Here is a 25438-nt window from a genome sequence, read left to right on the forward strand (position 1 = left end):
AAGAAAAGCTAAAAGATTGGAGACCACTACATAGAGGAGACAAAATGGATTCTGGACTGCAGCCTGTCTCCAGGGAAAAAATGTGCAGGGAAGACATTATTAGAACAGTTGACAAAACTGGAATAATGTATCAATGTGAAATTTCCTGGACCGGATCGTTGTCTGTAGATTTGCTTTTAGAACCTACAAACTGACAGATTAAGGGCCAAGTGGGCTTGATGTATGCGACCTACTCTCAAATGATTCAGGGGAAAAAAAACCCCCTATAAATAAAATAGAGGAAACGTGGTGTAATATTAGCAATTTATGAATGTGGATCATGGATACATAGGAGTTGTTTGTACTATCCGTGCAACTGTTCTGCAAATTATTTAAAAATAAAAAGTTTAAAGCATTAGAAAAATAACAGGTCTGCCTTTAACATCCCACCCCTATCTCTGGATACATACAAGTTTCTCCAGCATATTCGTGAAGAGTGGAATCGCAGACTGAAGGTGTGTGCATCTTCAACTTGATCAGCTGAATAGTTTAGGAAGGGTCACTGACATCCGCATTAATTCTGTTTATCCATCGTCTTCCTCTCACTGAGAGGTAAGGTCGTTGGCAGTGCCACCAAGGTGTATAGGCCTTGGACCCGCGGCATCAGCCTCACCAGGATGCTGGCTAGAAATGCAAATGCCCAGACCCTCACCCCAGACCTTCTGAGTCGGAAACTCTGGGGCACCGCCGAGGAATCTGCGTTTTCACAAGCGCTCTAAGCGATCAAAAGGTTTTAAGCGGCGCTGCGATCCGCTAGGGCCGCGTCCGGCTTGCAGACCGCCAGCTCCAAACAAATGAACAAAGGAGCCCCCAGAGCCCGGTGCAGAACCGGAGGGCAGCGCGCCATCCCCAGGGCACCCTCCCCGGCGCGGGCAGCTTCTCCCGGACCCCCCGGCCGGGTGGCTGGGTGGGGGAGGGCGCAGGACGGGGCGGGCCGGAGGCTGGTGTCCCCGCCTCCCAAGCCTTGGGCTCGCCGCGTTGCGCAGTCCTCCGCCTTCCTTGCCTTCTCGTCCCCTTCCTTCCTTCCTTTCTTCCTTCCTTCCGCCGGGCGCGATGGAGCCGGGACGCGGGGCGGCCGCGGCGCTGCTGGCGCTGCTGTGCGCAGTCTGTGCGCTGCGCTGCGGGCGCGCCCAGTACGAGCGCTACAGCTTCCGCAGCTTCCCGCGGGACGAGCTGATGCCGCTCGAGTCGGCCTACCGGCACGCGCTGGACCAGTACAGCGGCGAGCACTGGGCGGAGAGCGTGGGCTACCTGGAGATCAGCCTGCGGCTGCACCGCCTGCTGCGCGACAGCGAGGCCTTCTGCCACCGCAACTGCAGCGCCGTGCCCCAGCCCGAGCCGGCCGCCGGCCTCGCCCGCTACCCCGAGCTGCGCCTCTTCGGGGGCCTGCTGCGCCGCGCGCACTGCCTCAAGCGCTGCAAGCAGGGCCTGCCAGCCTTCCGCCAGTCGCAGCCCAGCCGCGAAGTGCTGGCCGACTTCCAGCGCCGGGAGCCCTACAAGTTCCTGCAGTTCGCCTACTTCAAGGCAAGTCGGCCCGCCCCACCTCCCGGGCCCCGCCCCCGGGCCCGGGCCCCGCCCCATCCCCAGGACCGGGCCCCGTCCCCAGGCCCGGGCCCCGCCCCATCCCCGGGCCCGGGCCCCGCCCCATCCCCGGGCCCGGGCCCCGCCCCATCTCCAGGTCTGGGCCCCGCCCCCAGGCCCGGGCCCCGCCCCATCCCCGGTCCCGGGCCCCGCCCCATCCCCAGGTCCGTGTCCCGTCCCCAGGCCCGGGCCCCGCCCCATCCCCGGGTCCGGGCCCCGCCCCATCCCCGGGCCCGGGCCCCGCCCCATCTCCAGGTCTGGGCCCCGCCCCCAGGCCCGGGCCCCGCCCCATACCCCGGCCCAGACCCTCCGTCTGGGTGGCCCCGCCTTTCCTTGACCCGGCCTGCTCCCACCCAGCCCTGCGAAAGGAAGCCTCCAACTTCTGTTCCCCTTCTTCGTCTTAAATAGAGGTGCAAATGCTCTTCTGGAAGCGTTGTTCTGAGGCAGGGAATTCGTACACAGAGCGTCTAGCGCACTGTCTGCCACGCAACAGTGCCTGATGAATGTTACCGGGTATTTGACAGACTCTCCTTTTCTGTGTGTACCATGAAAACCCCTTTTTGTCTCCAGTGGCGGCTTTCAGTAATTGAGGGGAAGAGGACCTGAGCTGCCGCCTAGTCTCTCTTAAAGAGAAGGAAACTGAGGCCAGGCCGGGGCAGAGTCTCCTTGGGAGCACGCACGCCTGCCTGGAGGAGCAGAACGGGGCACTGTGGTTCATCCGGGTTGGTCCTCTCCGCTCTTTTCCGTCTAGAATTTAACGCGGTTGACTTCCTCCTTTGCGGCTGCTTAAATCCTGTGATTGCTGGCTAAAAATAGCCACAAATTGCGATTCTTGACCCTCTGAGGCCTTTCTCAGGGGACCCACAAGTTCTAAGGATGGGCTCAATTGCCTGTTACTGGACAAAGTGACTTTAACTTGGCAGGTCTTTACCAGATTTTGCCAAGGAAGCCCTCCTAAAGCCCAGCTTCTGCTTTACCTAATTGGAAACGCTTTTCAAAGGAATATATTGCGTTTATGCATTTGTTTTAACGACTACAAAACTAGATTCATGGCATTTTCCAGACTCTGGAGGTAGAAGTTGTTTGCTTTTGTCTTTGCTTTGAGTCTTTGCACTGCAGGGTCTGTTTTTCGTATTTCTGAAACAAATCTGTGTTATGCTGCGCTCATAAGAGTAATAAAATAGCGTGAAACCCTAAATTGGTGAACACCTGAGTTATTTCTATGCTTACATTTTTGTACGAGGTCTCGATTTTGTGAATGTTTGTTCTGGCAATAAAAAAAAATAAGCTTTAAAATAAAACCAGGGGATAAAGTTCCAGGACGTAGAAAAATGGTGGCTGGCTCACACCATCCCTATTTTTAAGCTAAAAGTGACTCATTTAATTTTCTCTTTTTTGTATAGCTTTTGCCAGATTACTGTCTGAACCGAATTTGAGTCATATAATCAAGGGGGAAATGTTTTATTTTTAAAACTGGAGAACAGTAGAAGCTGATTTCTTTTCTATACAGAGGAATTTGAAACAAAAGGTATACATAGGGAGGAGGGAAAGGATTTTCCTTAATGTGACCAGAAGGCAAAGGTTTTCTCCTTCGGCATGGCATCTTCAAAGGTCGGGATGGTCACAGCTACTCTTCAAAACCCTTTACTTAAAAGTCAGTAAAATAGCATCTGTGTTGATATTTTGAGATCTCTTATGGGGCAGGAAAAGGTTCAGAGTTTTGTGAGTAAGCCAGAATCTTCACTTAGTTGCTTCGACTGAAAATCACTGAAGAAGTGATTTTAGGTGGTGTTACTGTATGCTTTATTTTTTTCCTTAGCGATGTTTCTATTTTCAGACCAAATGGGTGGGGACCAAATGATGGTGTGCCAGGCCCATACATCCGGCCTGGCACCTGAAACCCGAGGCTGGTTCTGAGTGCCGCCTGCTGTGGGAGGACTTGAGCAGGTGTTATTGTGCCACTCTGATTTGCAGGCCTCTGTTTCGGTGATTAAGGACAAATGCCTGAGTTGAACACACAGATGGGGATGGTGGGGCTGGCCTGTCAGAGCGAGGCAAAGAGGTATGGATGTGTGCTTTTGTAGGAAGGGGCTCCTGGTATGGCCCGCAAGCCCACGTAGGTTTTAGGTCATCGGCCTATCTTAGGTCCACGTCCCCAGCCGTGGGTTCTCTCCATGGCCGCATTTCCACGAAATGCTCACCGTCCCCACAGGCTGAGCAAAAAGTGGGCCCCCGCCCTTGATCAAATCCCGAATGACTGTTGAGGTCTGAGCAGGTAGAGCGGGCCCCGTCCCAGGCACTCCTAGCCCACCCTTTGCCGGGACCAGGACTCTCTCCCCACGCCCCCACCCCCTGTCACCACATTGAGCAGTGGCTCGTAGGGAGGTAGCTGGGGTCCTCCCGTGCAGGTGGCTGTTTCTAAGGAGCTCACGGGAGGGTAGTGCTCCTTCCCCCTTCTCCAGAACCTGCCTGGGTTTCTGTGCGAGGTTCAGCTGCCAAGATGTGGCTCCACGTTTCAGCCGGCAGAACCCGACCTGAAGTGAATACACCACCCTTTCCTCTCCAGGAAGGGCTTCCATAAAACTCAGATCCTAAGTTAGCGGCCTTGAAGATCCCATTCTGTGCCCTTTTTTCTAAGTGCCCTTCTGAGAATTCGAGAGTCTCATTTCATTGGCAAATGCTGTAAAGGGCTGCATTCATACCTCCTCCCTTCCTGCGGGCCTGCCTGTTTCCGGCCCGGAGCGTAAGGCCTTCTGTAGAGCTCTTGCAAGGGCATTCCCACTCGGGCCACTCACGGGCATTTCCGAAATGCCAGCGCTGACAGCCAGGAGTCTGCCCCCGTTACTTCTCCGGCCTAGCTGCCGCCTCGTCTCCAAATGACTTGGTGCCAATCCTGGGGCACTTTCGTACGGATATACGCTACCCTTTGATGCGCAGAATTCCAGGATGTGCCAAGTGTCCCTTTGTTTTCTGTCTGCAAACCTCACTCCCACCTCTGAGCGGCCCTCTGGATTGGCTGAAGGAGGCTCCGTACACATGTGTGGGTGCCTCCGCTTCCCCACAGCGAGGTTGTGCCATGATTCCCGGGGACGGCCAGGGACGACACGTCAGCGTGGGGGCCCTCTGCTTGCGGGTCGCGTGTCCGCCCAGGGGGGCGTCCACATCCTTGCCCTCCCGCCTGCTGGAGCCCACACCCCAACACACGCTTCCTCCCCGAGGACTTCTGCCTTCCTGGTCACTGTCCACGAGGGTGCCCTGCCTGAAGCTCCCAGGCCACACACCTTAATGGATGTTGCCAGGAGATCGGGAAGCATACTTGAGGGTACGGGTACATGGCGGCAGGGGTTTTCTTTTCCTGTTTTGCTCGTTGTTACAGACCCACTTCCTAGAGCAGCGGCTGGCAGGCAGGAGGCTCTCAGCGAATGTTTGCCGAGTGAATGGATAAGGGAACGGTGATGGGGGTCATCGAGAATGGTGAGCAGGAGGTTCTGTAAGACATGTGGGAAAATATTAATGTATTTAGGAACATATACGTATCTTGGAAAATACTAATGTATTTTTCCAGAAGGCGTGGCGTAGTCATACTGGGTAGTCGGAGGAACGTTTGAGGGTGGTTATTTACAAAGGCTAGTGATGGTAAGTGTGAGCACCCCTTGGCCAAAAAGGGCGAGGGTGAGGACAGTTCAGGACGCAGGAAGGAGGGAGACTCTGTGGAGAGGGCCGCCTTGAGAGGAGCTGTGGCCTTCAGTTAAGGGGCACTAGCAGCCCAAGGTGACGGAAGGGAGGGAGCCAGGGGGCTAAATAATCCAACCTCACCCTTTTGCCTTCCTTCGGGCTCCCACTGGGGCTCCTCACCGGTGACCCCCATTGGAAGCAGGAGAGCAAGAGAGTGCAGGTTTCATGGGCCATGGAAGTCAACGAACCCCCGGCTGGAAGCCCTGTGTTGAAACACAGAGTTACTTGCAGGACTGAACGTTCTTGTTTTGCAAAAATCACTGTTCATCTTCCATTGAGTAGATGTCACGTCTCTTCGTTGTACTTAGGCAAATAATCTCCCAAAGGCCATTGCCGCCGCTCACACCTTTCTACTGAAGCATCCCGATGACGAAATGATGAAGAGAAACATGGCGTATTACAAGAGCTTGCCTGATGCCGAGGACTACATTAAGGACTTGGAAACCAAGTCATATGAGGTATAAGTGGGTTTTCACACAGCCGACAGTGGCAGCGTGAGTGGCTGAAGGAGGAGGTCTGGATGAACAGCTGTTGACGTCTAAGGGCCTCTAGGATTTTTGATGACACTGATGAATATTAGGGCAACAAGAACGATGGACTGTTTCGCATAACGGTGACCCACTTAAGAGTGAGGTTTTACGTTCTGTGATGCACCTGAAGCCATCTTTCCTTTAAATGCTGTATTTTAGAAATAAGGTCATTTGATCATTTGGTTTTTAAGATAGAGGAATAAACACACAGTTTCTGATGAGACTAGAAGACATCTTTTCACACACACACACACACATACACACACACACACACACACACACACACCATATGTACTGAGGTGGAGAGGGAATCGGGGAGCGTGGAGGACTGACTTGACAGATTAGAGACTACTGGAATCTCTGCCTCTGCAGGGGGGAGTCTGATGAGAGGGAGTGGGGAAGAACCTAACCCCTGTGAGCACTTGCTGTTGTCTGGACCTGTCGAGCGTGGGCGCGGGGTGGGGGGGGGAGCATGGGTCCTAAGGGAGGGCAGGGCCGGGTTGAAAACAGAGGGATGTGTTGAAGGTGTCCATGGGCAGCTGGTAGATTGCAACCAAGGCCCAGGGTTTCCTGTAGTGTGACCAGACTGCAAGCTCACTTTTTCACTGGTGGGGACCCTCCAAGTCTCTATTCTGGGGGCCCTTCAGTTTTCCAGGGAAGAATCCTCCAGCCTTTTAAAGGACTGGTGGTGGCTCATGCTCGTCCGCTGGTGTCCGAGAGCCGGTCTGGGGAGAGGGAAGGGGTCGCCGCGGCTGGGTCGGAGACCTCACCCGCTTCCTGGCTCTCCGCCCCATGCCTGCACCCCCGCCCTCCTATGCCTGGTCCCTGACCCTCCAGCCTTTATGGATGGGGTCTCTAGAAAAGGAATCACCGGTCTCTGGTAAGGAGCAGCTTTGGGAGGTGGGATCTCTTGGGCACGTAGGTGGGCGTGAGAGGAAACCTAGGGCTCCAAAAGCCCCGTTCAAAAGCCCGGCTGTGGTGGGGCTGCCCTCCTGTGTGCCCAGGGGCCCCTCTCCACATGTGGCTTTCTTCTTGTCGCCCCCGCCCTGCTGCCCCTGCAGAGCCGGCTGCCTGGGGTTGCTGCTCGCGTCCCCGGGCAAGGTGCCTTCAGTTCTCTGCCGGCCTCATTTGCAGAGGATGCTGCCTGCCCGGGGGGTTTAGGGAGGTCTTGCCGTGCGAGCTGACACCTGAAGCTTGGCGAGAAGCTCAGGTCTGAGGGGTGGCCCTTGGATACCCCCGTTCTGGAGCAGCTGGAAGAGGACCCCGAGGGGAGCATTCCCTGCTTACATCCCGGCCCGTCCTGCAGCATCCACACTAGCAGGGTCGTGTATGCATCCCAGATCTCTGCTCATTTCTTCTGAGACGAGGCAGCTTCCTCAGCCCCCGTTACTTCTCTCTGTCTGGTCCAGTCGACGATGAGCAGAAGTCCCTTGACTTTTCCGCCGCCAGGCAGGTGGCCACCGTCCCCAGCAGCCAGCGTAGTGGCTTTCCTATTTTATACGTAGCCGTTGGGGAGGGGGCCTGCCACCTGCTGTCGAGCTTATGTGTTTTCTTCGGTTCAATTTTAAAAATCAGCTTTACTGGGGCGCCTGGGTGGCTCGGTCGGTTAAGCGTCTGACTTCGGCTCAGGTCATGATCTCGTGGTCCGTGAGTTCGAGCCCCGCGTCAGGCTCTGTGCTGACCGCTCAGAGCCTGGAGCCTGTTTCAGATTCTGTGTCTCCCTCTCTCTCTGCCCCTCCCCTGTTCATGCTCTCTCTCTCTCTGTCTCAGAAATAAATAAACGTTAAAAAAAATAATAATAATAAAATAAAAATCAGCTTTACTGAGGGATAGCTTGCTTGAAATGCATTCACCAATTTTAAGTGTATAATTCAATGATTTGGGGGGAAGGTGTCAATTGTGTAAGCACCACCATAATCACACTATAGAATAGTTTCATCTCCTCTAAAATGCTCCCTCAGGCCCCTTTCCAGTCAAGCCTTTGTCCCAACCCCTGATCGTGGGGGGCGGGAGGGGGGGGGAGCCGGGGGTGGCACTGCTCCGATTTCTGTCACTGTAAGTTTTTCCTTTCTTCTTGATCTGAATTTGGTTGTATTATCCAGCCCCTCCTACTTTTTGAATTAGATGAGAAGGTACCATTGTACACAGGACAGAAAAAGCCAGATAGAAGTCAGTTCCCGGTTGGCTTATGTGTGATTAAGGGTCGGCGTGGTTTTCTGGGCACTGAGGAGAGCAGAACTCCGTGCTGGTCTGCCTCCTTCAGGCCTGCAAGCTCCCCGCCCCCTCCACCGTGCCTTCCAGAGCCTGTTCGTCCGAGCCGTGCGGGCCTACAATGGCGAGAACTGGAGGACGTCCGTCACAGACATGGAGCTGGCCCTTCCCGATTTCTTCAAAGCCTTTTACGAGTGTCTGGCGGCCTGCGAGGGCTCCAGGGAGATCAAGGACTTCAAGGACTTCTATCTTTCCATAGCAGGTTGGTGGCGTTTTGGTTTGGACCAGGGACCAACGGGACAGCCTCGTGTGGCATCTGCGTGCCTTCCTGGTGCCTGCAGTGACCTCTGGGGGACGTTTGAGCGTCCCTCTGGCTGGGTAGCTGGGGAGGTAATATGTAACCCACGCAGACCCGCCTTTGACTTTCCAGGGGCTTCTGGAAAAATAACTGAGTACGGTGTCCAAGCACAGGCCTGGAAAGGGGGTCGGCCAGATCAGCCCTGCCCAGTCACAGATTCCCCACAGGCTTTCGGAAAAATAAAAGCGGGCCGAGAGCGACTCACGACCCACGTGATATAGAACATTGCCATGTTCGCATCTGTGAGCGTGCAGTCCCTTGTCGTACAGCCACCGCCACCTCCCGCCGTTTCATCCTCTCAAACGGAAATTCTGGACCCAGTGAACCCAGGTCCCGCCCTCTTCCCACCACGGCCCCTGGCAACCACTTTCTGTCTCCATGAATTTGGCTACTCTAGGTACCACGGATGAGTAGAATTAGTATTTGTCCTTTTGGGACTGGCTTCTTTTACTTAGCATAACATACTCAAGTTCCAAAAATATTGTAACAAATTGGTCATCTTTTAGGTTTATTTATTTAACGCTTATTTATTTATTTTTGAGAGAGAAGGAGAAAGAGACAGAGCGTGAATGGGGAGGGCCAGAGAGAGAGGGAGACACAGAATCTGAAACAGGCTTCAGGCTCTGAACTGTCAGCACAGAGCCCGACGCGGGACTTGAACCCACAAACCACAAGATCATGACCTGAGCCGAAGTCGGAAGCTTAACCCACTGAGCCACCCAGGCGCCCCTATGCTATTGATATTTTTTAGGACTATAAGCCACTCACTTTATAGATTATTCCTCAGTTTGAGTTTCTGTTGTGTGTCCTCACAATTACATTCAGGTTACGCACTTTGGGCTGGAACGTTATGGAAGTATGCTTCTCAGGGTATCACATCCAAATGTACGTGGTATCTTTTGGCCCCTTACTGGTGACGTTAATTTTGAAGCACTGGTTAAGGTACTTTCCAGTTTCCAGTCTCTCTACGATACTGTTTTTCCTTTTGATACTAATAAGTAATTTGCGAAGAGAGACTTCAAGACTCAGACAATTTGTTGTCCGTTAAACTCTGTCTCTACCCCTCCCCCACTACCACATGTATACTGATTTAGCATGTATTTTTTTTTTAATTTTCTTTTTTAACGTTTATTTATTTTTGAGACAGAGAGAGACAGAGCATGAACAGGGGAGGGTCAGAGAGAGGGAGACACAGAATCTGAAACAGGCTCCAGGCTCTGAGCCGTCAGCACAGAGCCCGACGCGGGGCTCGAACCCACGGATCGCGAGATCATGACCTGAGCCGAAGTCGGCCGCCCAACCGACTGAGCCACCCAGGCGCCCCTGATTTAGCATGTATTGAAGACTCTTGCCTGATTCTTTTTTCTCTATAAAGGAAAATAGACACACACATATATATTTTTTTCTGTATTTTTATGTTTACTTCTCTCATACCGAATAGGTACCATACTTTACACACTGTTCTGTTCTTGGTTTTTTGTACTTAGCAATATACCTTACCTAGCACGTGGAGATAGTCCTTCTTTTTATTGTTGCTGAGTACTCCATCGAGGGGTGGTGGGAATAATATGCCCCAGTTTATTCAGTTACCTGATGGACATTTGGTTTGGCCCAATCTTTTGCTAAGGGGGAACTTTAGGGTTTGTTTGTTTTTTTTGCTAAGTGTAGGGGTATGTTTTCAAAGCCAACACAAGTGGGATAGATAGTTCAAAGAGTAAATGTCTCTGTAAATTATTTAGTACGTTAAGGTACCATTTTTGTATTCCTACCAAAAATGTAGGAGAGTGCCTGTCCTCCACCGTCTCGGCCAACAAAACATGTACCGTCATCCTGGAGTCTTCTGCTTCTAACTGTGTGAAGGGAGAAAGGGGAGAGGACCAAGGATCATGTGGGAGACTCTAGGGACCAGTCCCAGAAGTGGCACGCATTAGTTGTTTCTATCCACGGTTCATTGGCCCAATTACCCATAGGGCCCCACCCTAACTGCAAGGGAGGCTGGGAAATGTAGTCTTTGACATCTCGCTCTGTTGTTATATTTAAGTCTACCTCTTCCCTTTTAAAGGCTGTATAGATTCCATTGTTTGTATGTATCAGAGTTGAGTGGTCACTAGCCTGTTGATTGGCATTTAGGTTATTTCCAAGTCTGTTTGCTGTTACAAACAGTGCCTGGGTGTGCCTGCGTCTAAGGAAAATTTCCTAGAGGTAGACTGGTGGGTCCGGAGAATTTGTGTATTTTAACTTTGATACGTTTTGCCAAATTTGTCTCCAAAAAGTGTGTTTCTGCTTTGCTTCTATCAAGGGAATATGAGACTGTAAGTTTCACCATTTTCCCTCTAATGCTGAGTGTTATCAAATTTTAAAAATGTTGCCAATTTAACTTGCGGACGTGTCCAATGACCATGTGGTACACCTGAAACTGATGTAATATGTGTGTCCACCATACTTCAGTTAAGCAAATTTTTATTTGCCAGTTTAACGCTTTAAGATATTTTAGGTGGGATTGTGTGTGGGTGGGGAAGGGGCAGAGAGAGAGGGAGGGAGAGAGAATCCCAAGCAGGCTCCCTGCTCAGCACAGAGCCTGACTCGGGGCTCAGTCCTACGGACCGTGAGATCATTGCCCAAGCCAAAAATCAAGAGTCAGAAGCTTAACCGACTGAGCCACTCAGGTGCCCCTGGATTGTGTTTCTTTTAAAAAAAATTTTTTTTAACGTTTATTTATTTTTGAGACAGAGAGAGACAGAGCATGAACGGGGGAGGGGCAGAGAGAGAGGGAGACACAGAACCAGAAGCAGGCTCCAGGCTCTGAGCCATCAGCCCAGAGCCCGACGCGGGGCTCGAACTCACAGACCGCGAGATCGTGACCTGAGCCGAAGTCGGCCGCTTAACCGACTGAGCCATCCAGGCGCCCCTGGATTGTGTTTCTTAATTACAAATGAAGTATAACATATTTTCACAATGTTTATTAGCCATTTTTACAATTTCTTTTCTGTGAACCTCCTTTGGCCATTTTTATATTGGGTGTTTGTCTTTTTCTTACTGACTTTGAGGAACTTTGTATATTAAGGATTTCAGCCCATTTATCATAACTGTTGTTGAACTATTTTACCTTGATTATCTTTACCTTTTACCGGGATCATGAGGAGAGGGGGGCAGAAGTAGTTTTAAGAAACTAATGAATGCAGGGGTGCCTGGTTGGCTCTGTTGGTGGAGCATGTGACTCTTGATCTCAGGGTGGTGAGTTCGAGTCCCACGCTGGGTATAGAGATTACTTAAAAACTAAAAAACTGAAAAAAAGAAAAGAAAAAGGAACGAATGAACGTACTGCTCTGAAAATCTGTGTGTATTCTTTCAGATCATTATGTAGAAGTCCTGGAATGCAAAATGCAGTGTGAAAAGAACCTCACCCCCATCGTAGGAGGCTATCCCGTGGAGAAGTTTGTGGCCACCATGTATCATTATTTGCAGTTTGCTTATTATAAATGTAAGTAATTATCTTCCATGAGAGCTTGGGCAAGGTGCTCAGTCCTGAGACTCAGCTTCCCCATCTGTAAAAAATAGGGTTAAGATATTTTAACCCTACCTTACCTGTGGCTGTTGAGAGGAGTTGTCAAGGTCATGTCGACAGCCCCAGTTGCTGGGCCTCCCACAAAAAGGTGGCAAGGCCTGGTGATTCAGGGCGCATGTCAGCTGCGTCACTTACTAATTTCTCTGTGCCTCGGGTCCTCATCTGTAAATCAGAGACAATTGTATTAACCTCCTGAGGTTGCCATGAGGGGCCAATGGGTTGACAGGTGTGGAATGCTTGGGGTATTCGTACACGGGCGTGTGACAAACCTCTATCAACGTGCTTTGTTGAGTGGCTGTCCTGCCACGGCCACCTGCCGTTTTACCCCACCTCCTGTCCTCTTGAGGGTACTCTGAAAGATTTGCCTGCTGAAGGTTAAAAAAGGGACCAAAAAAAAAAAAAAAAAAGATTTTTCTTCTATGTGTGCATATGTGAGTGTATACATATATATATTTACATTTTTAATTTTGGTAATCAGGTAATCAGGTAAATTTTTAATTTGGTAATCTTCCCAGATTGTCCCTGGGAAGGCTGTGTAGCAGTCATTTACTCCAGAGCTCTGTGAGGAAGGGAAATGGCCCCTTCCGGCAGTGAACCTGCCATTACGACGGCCTGAACCTCACCTAAGGATGCAGTGAAGTGTCCTGAAATGTCCCTTGCTTGGGACATCTCAGGTCAAGAGGAGGGTGAGGTGTGGCTTCATCAGGTGTCCTTCCCCTTGCACAGAGGGCAGGGATGAAGTTTTGTGTTTAAAAAATTTTTTTAATGTTTATTTATTTTCGAGAGAGAGGCAGAGCGTGAGAATGGGAGGGGCAGAGAGAGGGGGACACAGAACCCAAAGCAGGCTCTGGGCTCTGAGAGGTCAGCACAGAGCCCGATGCGGGGCTCGAACTCACAAACTGTGAGATCATGACCTGAGTTGAAGTCAGATGCTCAGCTGACTGAGCCACCCAGGCGTCCCTGTCATGTACATTTTTTTAAACACCCTGGAAACTTAAAAACATACATTAGAGAGAGTGGTAGTATGCCCATCACCCAGCTTCAACTTAAAAAAAAATTTTTTTTTTAATGTTTATTTATTATTGAGAGACAGAGACAGAGTGTGAGAGTGGGAGGGGCAGAGAGAGGGAGACACAGAATCTGAAGCAGGCTCCAGGCTCCGAGCCGTCAGCCCAGAGCCCGACGCGGGGCTTGAACTCACGGACCGTGAGATCGTGACCTGAGCCGAAGTCGGAGGCTTAACCGACTGAGCCCCCCAGGCGCCCCGATGTTGTTGTTGTTTTAATAAGCTAGTATTTATTTCATTTTCACAAAAATCTCTGTTGGTACCTCCCTGTTGGACTTTGAAACCCAGGGAAGGATCGATCAGGTCTCCGAGCCCTCTGAGCCCGGCTTGGTGCTGTGTGCACAGGGCCAGAACACTAGGAGTTTAGGAGTGTTCCGGATACATCCAGGCTCTGGCAGCTCACGGGTCCTCGAAATTCTCACATGCTCAGGAAATCACCCTGCATCTCGGAAACTGTGGCAATGACTTATGAACACTGGCAGACCAAAACCTTTACATCTGCTTGCTGCTTCGAAAGAAAATCTTTGCTTTCCGGGTTTATAGGTAAAGAGTATGAGTTAACGTTTACTTCTTGAAATTGGCTTCTTGAAAGTCGGCCCTGTTGTGAACTCTTTCTACACTATCTGCCACACTAAAGTTTTTGAGGGCAGGTGTCATTTATACTTGAACCCCAGCCCTAAAAGGCCTTGACCTAAGTGCCTTTCCCAGCCTTCTAGACCTGGTGAATGGCCTGTGCCCTTAAGTACAGGTTTTAAGGTTGTTGTCACAGGAAACAGCCACTAGGTGGCACAATTTATTCATACCCAAGTTTTGGTTACTCTGGCCAAGCTGAGCTTTTAGCAAGGGTAGTGTTCTGGGTTGTAAATTGGAGTGCAATGTGTCAGGATAAATGCCCCGGGGGCTTGTGGCTTATCACCTCTTTCCCTTTGCCCCCACCCCCACCCCCAAAACAAACCCCAGCCCCTGCAGATCCTCTATGCTGAAGGTGCCATTGGAGGTGGGGCAACTCTAATGAGGGACGCTAGAGGTGGGAACCCCAGTTTCCAGGACATGTCAATATCAGGTGACTTCACATCTTTTCCGGCCCAGAGGGCCCACCGCCTTTTGGGTTTCCTAGCTTTGGTTTAGCTGTAGGAGGGCTGCCTGGATCTGGCGATGGTGGTGCCATCCGGAGGGGACCCGGGCACGTGCTCCCTACCTCCCTCAGCCCGGGAGGACAGTCCAGGCCTTGGGAACCCAGCCTTCCCAGCCCAGGTCAGTGGATCCCGAAGTGCAGTCTAATAGACATTTCTGCAGAGGCGTCTGCCTCACGAGGAACCTCCGTGTTTGAAAACCACTCCCCAGGCTGCTCTGGAGACCCGGTCTGTGACCTGCCTGCCCAGGGGTGATTCTGGTCCGTCACAGGCTTTCCCAAGGAGGGGATGTGCCCAAGGGGCTGGCTCATGGCCGTTTCCTTTAGGCGGCTGTGCTGGTGAGGGCAATTTCAGGGCAGGGTTTGCTGATTTCCTGTTCCTCTTTTCTCCCCGGCCTCAGTGAACGACCTGAAGAACGCGGCCCCCTGTGCGGTCAGCTACCTGCTCTTTGACCACAGTGACAAGGTCATGCAGCAGAACCTGGTGTATTACCAGTACCACAGGGACAAGTGGGGCCTCTCGGACGAGCATTTCCAGCCCAGGCCAGTAGGTATCGGGGCGCCAGGCATCACGTTTCCTGGCCTCCTCTTCATTCTCACTTTCAGGATACTGTTCCGCATCTTAAGACGAAGAGTTATTGCAGAAACGAAGGGGAACTCCTTTTCTTCTGTTGTTTTTCTAGTTGTCGTTGTTGTTTTGTCCTTGAACATTTTACCGCTCTATTCTGATTCCTAAATCAGTAACAACTACCAGTTTCAAACATTATAGAATGTTTTACTTGGAAAGTGAAGTTCCTTCAAAGTCCCGTGCCTTTTCCCTACGCCCTGCCTTACCGCTACACACGTCTCATGTGCACAGCGCGTGTGTCTTTGATTTTATGGAAACAGGGTCACACGTTACCTGCTCTTGTGCACGTTGCTTCGTCTTTCTCGTGAACGTTTTCCGTGTCACATTCCTACGCCTGCTTATTTTTTTGCACCTCCAAGGCATCATTTAATTCCCCTGATGGACAGGCCCAGCTTGGCGTCTGTTGCCAGGAACTCCAGGATTGTATCCTACTCTTTTTTTTTTTTTTGAGAGAGAGAAAGAGGGAGCAAGAGTGTGTGTGTGCGAGCAGGGGAGGGGCAGAGAGAGAGGAGGACAGAGCATCCAAAGCAGGCCCGGCACTGACTGGGTGGCTCAAACTCACAAACTGTGAGATCACAACCTGAGCCGAAGTCAGACGCCTAACCGACTGAGCCACCCAGGTGCTCCTATATTACTTGTAAAAAAGCTTCTTAAATTGGCCTCTGCCCTTAACTTGTATTTTCATTGGGATTTTTATGTGCTCTCCTGTCTGCCATCCATACGTTTTCCTTCGTACCTCGCTCCCCAGCCAACACACCCACACGCTTTCTCTCTCTTTCTCTCTCCCCCTCTCTTACTCACTTGGGGCTGGCCACTCTTTCTTTTTTTTTTTTTTTTTTTTTTTAAATTTTTTTTTAAACGTTTATTTATTTTTGAGACAGAGAGAGACAGAGCGTGAACGGGGGAGGGGCAGAGAGAGGGAGACACAGAATCGGAAGCAGGCTCCAGGCTCTGAGCCATCAGCCCAGAGCCCGATGCAGGGCTCGAACTCACGGACCGCGAGATCATGACCTGAGCCGAAGTCGGACGCTCAACCGACTGAGCCACCCAGGCGCCCCTGGCCACTCTTTCTTAATTGAGATATGATTCATATGCAATAAAATTCATGCTTTTAAAATGTACAGTTGAGCGGTTTCTAGCACATTCACGAAGTGGCACGACCATGACCACTGTCCAATTTTAAGCATTTTTATCGCCCCCGAAAGAAGTCCATACCTGTTTCTCCCTCCTCCCGGTTCTGACGTGGAAAGGTTGGTCGTAAAAACCGTTCTGTGTTTGTGTTGAACAGGAAGCAGTTCAGTTCTTCAACGTAACTACGCTCCAGAAAGAGCTGTATGACTTTGCTAAGGAAAATATAGTGGATGATGATGAGGTGAGTTTGCACGGTTAGCACACGTCTGGCTCGGAGAAAATATGACTCACATCTTCGCGGAAGTCACTAGAAGCCTAGTCGTCCCTGAAACAGAAGGGGACCCGGAGGAATACAGTCTCTGTGGGCGTTTTAGTGGAAGTCAGAGAGCTCTGGGGAGGGGAAAGGCGGCTTTCTAGGAAACCCAGGCTGCAGCCCCACATGTCCTGACGGTGAGTGTGGGGGGACCCATCCTAGACGTCATCCGGACATCATGTTTTAACTTTATAACAACACAGTGGATTCTCAATTACTCAGTGCTCCCAACACCCTTGGAAACCCTCATCCCGATTTCTCTGTGATATCATTATTATCCCTTTTTTTTCTTTCTCTTTTCGTTAATTAGGTCCTTGCTGGGCGGCATTTTATCGTTCTCGGAGACCGCTTGAAATTCCTGATTTCAGCTGACTCCTTTTTTGAGAAAGGCCCTGCCGCTCTCGCTGCGCTCGGAGCATTTTGGGGTGGGGCAGCCTAGGCACAGAAAAGTCCTTAGGGGCGGTATTTAGAGAGATGCATTTGAAACAAACCAGAACATGCTTCCTAAGGCCTAAGCCTACGGGCTTGCCGGCTGTTGGAACGTATCCTGGCCTGACCCCTCACCTCTGAGTCGGTGGGCTGCACCCAGGGGCCCAGGCCCTCCGGATCTTCTGTTTCCACTGCCCTGGTTTTTGGTGGAGCACCTCTAAGTAAGATACCATGGGATTTGTTTTCGGTGCACAAATTTGCACGGGGTGGACCCGTCACTGGTACTCATTGGATTTCCCAGAGCTTCATTGTTTCATTTATAAAATGGGACGAATAATGGGGACCTCACAGGGCTGGGAAAATGAAATACCATGCTGCGTGTGGAAGTGATTTATAGACCAGGAGGTGATGGTTGTGGCATGTGTCTGAGAAGCAGAGCCCGAGATAAGGTCACAAGGATGCTGCAAAGGCAGGGGTGCTGGCTTGATACAAACAGGGTTGGCTGCTGTTGTTTGGAACGTGGAGAAAACCATATTGAAAAAAGGGGAGAGTTGAGTTCCTAATGGAAGCCACTACTGACATTTTGGGATGTATACCTCCACTTTTTTTCTACCCATTTTCCAATACATATTCATTACAAACCCAATTGTAATAGATATCATGGCTTTTCCATTTAACGCTGCAATATGAGAAGCTTCCCTTGTTATGTTTTTCTGGAACAGCTTTATTGAAATATTATTCGCACACCATAAATTATCCTTTTTAAAGTACAAATAAGTGTGTTTTTGTATACTCACAAAGTTGTGCATCCATCACTGCTATCAAATTTTAGAGCATTTTCATCACCCCCAAAAGAAATCCCAAACCTGTTAGTGGTCTCATTCCCCATTCTTTCTCCTCTGCCCGCTGCCCCCCCCCCCCCAATCTCTGCCCCCGGCCTCTGGCAACCACTAATCTACTTTCTGTGTCTATGGATATGCCTGTTCTGGACGTTCATATAAATGGAATCATAGGGTATGTAGTCTGTTGTGACCAGCTTCTCTCACTGAGCATAATGTTTTCAAGGTTCAACCATGTTGTAATATGTATTATGTTACATGTGAATTTCCATTTTTATTGCTGACTAGTATTCCACTGTGTGGATATACCACTGTTTGGTTACCTGTTCCTCTGTTGATGGACATTTATACTGGGTTGTTTCCACTTTGGGGCTATTTTGAATAATGACACCATGAGCATTTGTGGGCATATTTGCGTTTGGACAAAGGTTGTTAATTCTCTTACGTACCAAAAGTACATATGTGGAAGGGGAATTGCTGGGTAATATGGTAACTCTATGGTCACCTTGTTGAGAAACTCCCAGAGTGTTTTCCAAAGGGGCTGCACCGTTTTACATTCCCAGCAGCAATGTATAAAATTTCCAACTGGCTACATATTTGTCAGCCCTTCTCCTGTTTGTCTTTTCTATATTAGCCATCCTAGCAGGTAAGAAATAGCATCTCATTGAGGTTTTGATGTTCATTTCCCTAATGACTAATGATGTTGAGCATTCTTTCATATGCTTACTGACTATTTGTATATCTTCTTTGGGGAGATGTGCAGTCTATTCGCACTCTTTGCCCATTTTTTTAATTGGGTTACTTTTCTTTTTATTGTTGCATTATAAGAATTCTTTATCTATTCTGGTTATAAGTCCTCTGTCAGACACATGAATTGCAAATATTCTCTTGCAATATTCTCTGTGGGTTTTCTTTTCGTGTTCTTAATGGTATCTTAAGGCATAAAAGTTTTAAATTTTGATGGGATCCCATGTATCTGTTTTTTCTTTTTTGCTTGTGTTTTTGGTATCAATCTCTAAGAAACTATCACTTATCCAAGATCATGAAATTTTACTCCTATTTTTTTAAAGATTTCTATAATTTTAAGACTTTAGGTCTACAATCTATTTTGAGTTAATTTTACATATGATGTGAGGTAGGGGTACAATTCCATTCTTTTACATACAGATAACCAGTTGTCCCAGCACCATTTGTTGAAAAGACTTTCTTTCCCATTGACTTGTCTTGGTACCCTTGTTGGAAATCAACTGACCATAAATCTGAGGGTTTAAATCTGGGCTCTCAATTCTAATCCATTGATCCAGATTTCTGTCCTTATGCCAGTACCACACTGTCTTGAATACTGTAGCTTTGTAGTACATCGTGAAACTGAAAATGTGAGTCTTCTGATCTCATTCTTCTAGATTGTTTTGGCTACTCTTAGGTCCCTTGCATTTCCATATGAATTATAGGATCAGCTTGCCAATTTCTCTAAAGGGCAGCTGGGATTTTTTATAGGAATTGGGCTAAATCTGAAGATCCTTTGGATAGTATTGACATCTTTTTAAAAAAATTATTATTGGGGCGCCTGGGTGGCGCAGTCGGTTAAGCGTCCGACTTCAGCCAGGTCACGATCTCGCGGTCCGTGAGTTCGAGCCCCGCGTCGGGCTCTGGGCTGATGGCTCGGAGCCTGGAGCCTGTTTCTGATTCTGTGTCTCCCTCTCTCTCTGCCCCTCCCCCGTTCATGCTCTGTCTCTCTCTGTCCCAAAAATAAAAAAAAATAAAAAAAAAAACGTTGAAAAAAAAAAAATTATTATTATTTTAAAATTTAAATCCAAGTTGGTTACATATCGTGTAATACTGATTTCAGGAGTAGAATTTAGTGATTCATCCTCTACATAGAACACCCAGTGCTCCATCCCAACAAGTGCCCTCTTTAATACCCATCACCCATTTAGCCCATCCCTCACCCAAAACCCCTCCAGCAACCCTCAATTTGTTCTCTGTATTTAAGAATCTTTTATGGTTTATCTCTCTCCCTGTTTTTATATTATTTTTGCTTCCCCTCCCTTAAGTTAATCTGTTTATATCTTAAATTCCACATATGAGTGAAGTCATATGATATGTGTCTTTCTCTGACTTATTTTGCTTAGCATAATACACTCTAGTTCCATCCACGTTGTTGCAAATGGCAAGATTTCATTCTTTTTGATTGCCAAGTAATATTCCATTGAAAATGTGTATACCACATCTTCTTTATCCATTCATCCGTCGATGGACATTTGGGCTCTTTCCATACTTTGGCTACTGTCGATAGCGTTGCTATAAACATGGGAGTGCATGTGCCCCTTCAAAACAGCATACCTGTATCCCTTGGATAAATACCTAGTATTGCAATTGCTGGGTTGTAGGATAGCTCTATGTTTAATTTTTTGAGGAACCTCCATACTGTTTTCCAGAGTGGCTGCACCAATTTGCATTCCCACCAGCTGTGCAAAAGACATCCTCTTTTTCCATATCTTTGTCAACATCTGTTGTTGCCTGAGTTGTTAATGTTAGCCATTCTGACAGGTGTGAGGTGATATTTCATTGTGGTTTTGATTTGTATTTCCCTGATGATGAGTGATGTTGAGCATTTTTTCATGTGTTGCTTGGCCATCTGGATGTCTTCTTTGGAGAAGTGTCTATTCATGTCTTTTGCCCATTTCTTCACTGGATTATTTGTTTTTTGGGTGTTGAGCTTGATAACTTCTTTATGGATTTTGGATACTAACCCTTTATCTGATATGTCGTTTGCAAATATCTTCTCCCATTCTGTCGGTTGCCTTTTATTTTTGCTGATTGTTTCCTTCACTGTGCAGAAGCTTTTTATCTTGATGAGGTCCTAATAGTTCACTTTTGCTTTTGTTTCCCTGGCCTCCTGAGATATGGCAAGTAAGAAGTTGCTGCGGCTGAGATCAAAGAGGTTGTTGCCTGTTTTCTCCTCTAGGATTTTGATGGCTTCCTGTCTTACATTGAGGTCTTTCATCCATGTTGAGTTTATTTTTGTGTATGCTGTAACAAAGTGGTCCAGGTTCATTCTTCTGCATGTCGCTGTCCAGTTTTCCCACCACCACTTGAAGAGACTGTCTTTATTCCATTGGATATTCTTTCCTGTGTTGTCAAAGATTAGTTGGCCATACGTTGGTCCAATTCTGGGTTCTCTTTTCTGTTCCATTGATCTGAGTGTCTATTTTTGTGCCAGTACCATCCTGTCTTGATGATTACAGCTTTGTAATACATCTTGAAGTCCAGAATCGTGATGCTTCCAGCTTTGGTTTTCTTTTTCAGGTTTCTTTGGCTATTCAGGGTCTTTTCTGGTTCCATACAAATTTTAGGATTGTTTGTTTTAGCTCTGTAAGAATGCTGGTTATTTTGATAGGGATTGTGGATAGTATTGACATCTTGACAGTATTAAGTTTTCTGATCCATTAACATGGGATGTCTTTCTACTTCTTTAGGTCCCCTTTAATTTCCTTCAATAATGCTTTCTTACATTTCATTAAGAAATGAAATTTTGCTAATGGAATTTTTTCTTATTTTTGTTTTCAGTTGTTCATTGTTAGTAGATAGAAGTACAGTTGATTTTGAATATTGGTATTATAATTCTGCAAATTTGTTGAAGTTGTTTATTGTAATAGTTGTGTGTATGTGTGGTTTTGCTTAGGAGTTTCTATATACAAGATCATGTTATCTATGAATAGAAGTGGTTTTATTTCTTTTCTTCCAATCTGGATCACTTTTATTTATTTTTCTTTGCTAATAGCCCTGACTGAAACCTCCAGTAAAATGTCAAATGGAAAAAGAGAGATTGGACATCCTTGTTTTGTTCCCAATTTTAGAAGGAAAACATTTGGTGTTAGCATTAAGAATGCTGTTAACTGTGGGTTTTTTGGTAGGTGCCCTTCGTCAGGTTGAGAAAGTTCCCCCATCTACTCCTAGTTTGTCAAATGTTTTTATCATGAAGTGGTGTTGAATTTTGTCGGTTGCTTTCTTCTGTATCCATTGAGATGATCGTGTGGTTTTCGTTAACCTTGTTAGTTAATGTTTATTTTAAACATGACTTTTTAGTGACTAACAGTCCGTGGTATGGATTTTTTAAAGTTGAGCTTTTTGTTTTTATAAGCATTTTAGGTTGCTTCCAACTTTTTGCTTTCACAAATAACACAGCTGTGACTACATTGGTTACCTTTTTCCTGGTCATTTCCTTAGGATAAATTCCCATGGGTGGGATTCCTGGGTCTAAGGCTATGAATGAGGGCTTTTGATGTACAGAAACAATATATTTAGAAAAATCATAGGTGTTAGAACAACAGGAGAACTTTTACGATATTCACTCAAGCTCTCTCACATCACAGATGAGGAAATAAATTCGGAAAGGTTGAGTAACTTGCTCAAAGTCACACAGCTGGTTAGTAATCATCCATTGCTCACCAGAATTATTCTAGGCTTCAAAATTCCTAGAATTCTTGGACCTGACACTGCCATGATAAAGAAAGAGGTCTGTCGAAGGTCCTAGAAGCATTTAGCTTCTTAATCAAAGCTTTAGAACCGTGAGCAAGCGACTTTCTTTTCTATATATCAAATTATATTTCAGCTTATTTTCAAATCATATTGGGTTATTTCTATGTATCAAAGAAATAAGTATAATCAATACAATAAAATTATTAATTTAGTCTTTAAGATTCCAAAGGCCAAAATGCTACATTGAGACAAAACGTCAGTACGATTCAGCTACTGATATTAGGGATTTCTCCTTTATTATCCTGAAATGTGTTGTAAGAGCTCCTGAAAGTTTTGCACACTCGCTAAGAATTTTGCAGACGCTTATTATAGTTTCCGAAACCTTATAAGGCAGGCTGAAATGGATGCATCAAGTTTCAGGATCTGATGGTTATTTGTTTCGGGAAGGTCTAAAAGAAATAGGTTACAGTTTGCAGGAGTGATTTACTGAGAGGGAGTGCTCTCAGGAGGGAAAGAAGTGAGGGGCAGGGGAAGGAGCCATGAAAATATGAGGTCTCCGCCAGAGTCAAGCTCAGCCTGATCCCGTGGGAGCTCCGGGGCACGAACTGTACCACAGAGCTCTTCCTGCATTTCGTACGCACCTTATCGTCGTCTCCCTGGCGGTTGGCAGCCTGGAGGGCTTGGGGTGCAAACTCCCCGGTAGGGCTGCTCCCTTTGGCCAAGGTCAACTGTCCAGAGAAGGGGCAGCTGTAAGCCGTCAGCAAGTAACACTCCCAGCAGCTGGGGGACGGGTGCACCCGAAAGGTCTGAGCAAGGCCTCCGCTATAACAGGCCACAGGGGGGGTAGTGTTTCTCTCGTCTGTATTGCCTTGGGTACTTATTAGTGAGCTGAGAGCAAATAATACCACACCCCTATGTCACAGCAGCCACGCCGCGAGAAACAGTAACTCTGGGAACAGCTGTCATGGCCATACATGGAATCCCTCTACTGTGTTTTCCTTTTGGGGCCCAGAAGGCAACGGAAGCAAACATCGTTTGTTCGATCAGTCGTCTTCCACTTCTGTCACTTTAGTTTCTAATCTCAGGCATGATACGGTAGAAATATTTGATGAAAATAATAAGACGCCCTTTTGTGTCTGACGCGCTCAGGAGGTTTCCCAACTATTCTCTGATGCTGAGAGCTTATAGCTTAGTGTGGTAAAATATCAAAAGGAGCAAAGAGGCTCTTGGCCTGTGATGGTGACCTCTGTGAGGGAGGTCAAGCTGGCCCTCACGGTGGGGCTGGCCCTCATGGGAGTGAGACTCGGCCTGCTTGGTGATTCGCTCATTCTTGGCACGGAAGAAAATGGGTGTCCTCAGCTGGTGAGGTTTAAGGCTGATTGCAGAAGGGGGGAGTGGGCGCGCTCCTGGTACTAACCGTGGGCAGGTGGGTCCCACGACACCCAAGAGACCGTCCTGTGAACGGAGTGACTGCTTCGGCCACACCAGGGATACGCACACATACCCTCTTCCTGTAGCAGGTTTCCGACTATGTCCATTCCAGGCTCTAGGGAAGGAAAGTCACCCGGGTCCTAGTCCTTGAAAAGCTCATGATCTGCTGGTCAGTGTAGAAAGGGAGCAGACAGAGAGTGCTCCTGTGGACTAACTACCAAGAAGGGGGATGCCCAGAAAGGGGGGCTCTAAACGGCTCTTTCAGAGGGTGGCTGGACTGCCCCCCTCCCTCACACAGGCCATCTGCGGGGGTTGCAGAGCCCTTGACTCCAAGTTCCCAAGGAGTGGAAGCCAGGTCCCCTCCCGGCTAGAAGGCAGGTCCCCTGGGCCCAAGGGCAAGGGGGAGGGGCTGCTCCAGCCCACACAGGCAGCTGGCAGCGGCCTCTTAGAAACAGTCTTGGCTCACCAGCACTTCTAAAGTCAGGTAACCCACTTAACAGACGTGTCGTGTCGTCTCTTACAGGGAGAGGTTCTAGAATACGTGGATGACCTCTTGGAGCTGCAGGAGACCGGCTAGTCCACGGCAAAGAGAAGCCCCTGGATGTCCAGGGGACACAGATTCTGTCTGCCTTTCCCCAGTAGCCCACGTCGCCGATACCTCAAAGCCTTCTCTTCACTCTGCGAAGTGAAAGGGAAGCCTCGTCTCTCACTGCGTACAATAAGGGGCGAGCCTGCCTTCCCCGTGACCACACCTGCCTCCCCACGCGCCTCCCACCTCCACACGGGCCTTTCTCACTATTTTGGTTGGAAGCACAGTCCTCCATTTTTTTCCCCCCAGAAAACCACAATTTTTTTTTTTTTTTTAATAAGAAAAATACTCCTCAAATTAGATAATTGTGAAAACCTATTTTGGGCTTTCTGCTCTTTCAGGTTTTAGATTCCGTTATCCCCATCCCCGGATTCAGGAAGACAGTGGAAGACACAGGCCAAACTTCTCCACACACCGCCCCCCCCCGACCCCGTGACAGCGTACAAGTGGTCTGACCCGCACCATTTCTGGCACCCACTGAAAGAGAAGCTGGGTAGATAGTGCAGACTCCAGAAATGTGGCTTTTGCCCCACACTTCTGCATCTCCAAAGTCTTAACAATGGTCGGTCGATCCCTAGGCACCATAGTCAGTTGCAAGTCTCAGAGTTGGAAATGGAAGAAAGCAGAGGGGGTCTGGTCTCATTCATTTTTTCAATAAATATTTATTGAGCACCTACTACATGCTAGACGTTGACGGGGGCACTAGAAACGCTGTGCAGAATGACGGAGAAAAAAATCCCTGCCCTCTGGAGCCTACGTCCTCTAAGGGAGACAGACAACAAATAAATAAGAACAAATGTATATAAACTATCGAGAGTGTTAATTGCTATGGGGAAAAAATTAAGCAGGAGCGCGGGCAAGGGGGCCTGGAGATGAGGCCTGGAGTCTTAAATCGGATGGGCAGGGAAGGCCTCGCTGAGAAGGCGACATCACGGCCAGACTTTGGGGAAGCGGGTCTCAGGGAAAAGCATGCCAGGCAGAGGGAACAGCATGTGCAATGCTTTACGTGGAGAACATGCTCCCTGTGGCCACGGAGGCCAAGGAGAGGAGTGGGCAGGGGGAGAACGGAAGGAGTTAAGTCTGGCAGGTGTTAGTACATGAGGTGGGACGAGCACCGACGGCTTAGGCCAGCGTGAGGCTTCTACTCCTGCTGAGGTGGGAGCCGCTGGGAGAGGGCCCTGACTACTGGATCCCTCCAGCTGCCACGTTGTGAAAAACCTGAGCGTGAGCCAGGCGGAAGGGAGTGCTGGCTCGGACCCGGGCGGTCGCGATGGGGATGTAAGAAGTGACCCATTGGATGTGGAGCATGGGAAAGAGGGGCTAACGGTGGCCTCCAGGCTTTTGGCCAGAGCAGCGGGAAGGATGGCGTTTCCATTGGC

General features: G+C 48.7%; 1 protein-coding gene across 1 annotated transcript; it reads left to right on the forward strand.

Moving 5' to 3' along the window:
* The first annotated feature begins 930 nt into the window (after positions 1 to 930).
* Positions 931 to 24328, forward strand: CRTAP (cartilage associated protein). The gene is made up of 7 exons (XM_060638153.3): positions 931 to 1563; positions 5664 to 5813; positions 8187 to 8358; positions 11807 to 11935; positions 14619 to 14764; positions 16134 to 16217; positions 23994 to 24328. Exons 1-7 carry the CDS (start codon positions 1093 to 1095, stop codon positions 24045 to 24047), a joined length of 1206 nt encoding a protein of 401 aa, XP_060494136.3. The 5' UTR covers positions 931 to 1092; the 3' UTR covers positions 24048 to 24328.
* The last annotated feature ends 1110 nt before the right edge of the window (positions 24329 to 25438 follow it).

This window comes from Panthera onca, chromosome C2 (genome assembly GCF_046562875.1).
Source record: "Panthera onca isolate mPanOnc1 chromosome C2, mPanOnc1 haplotype 2, whole genome shotgun sequence".
Lineage (NCBI taxonomy): Eukaryota > Metazoa > Chordata > Mammalia > Carnivora > Felidae > Panthera > Panthera onca.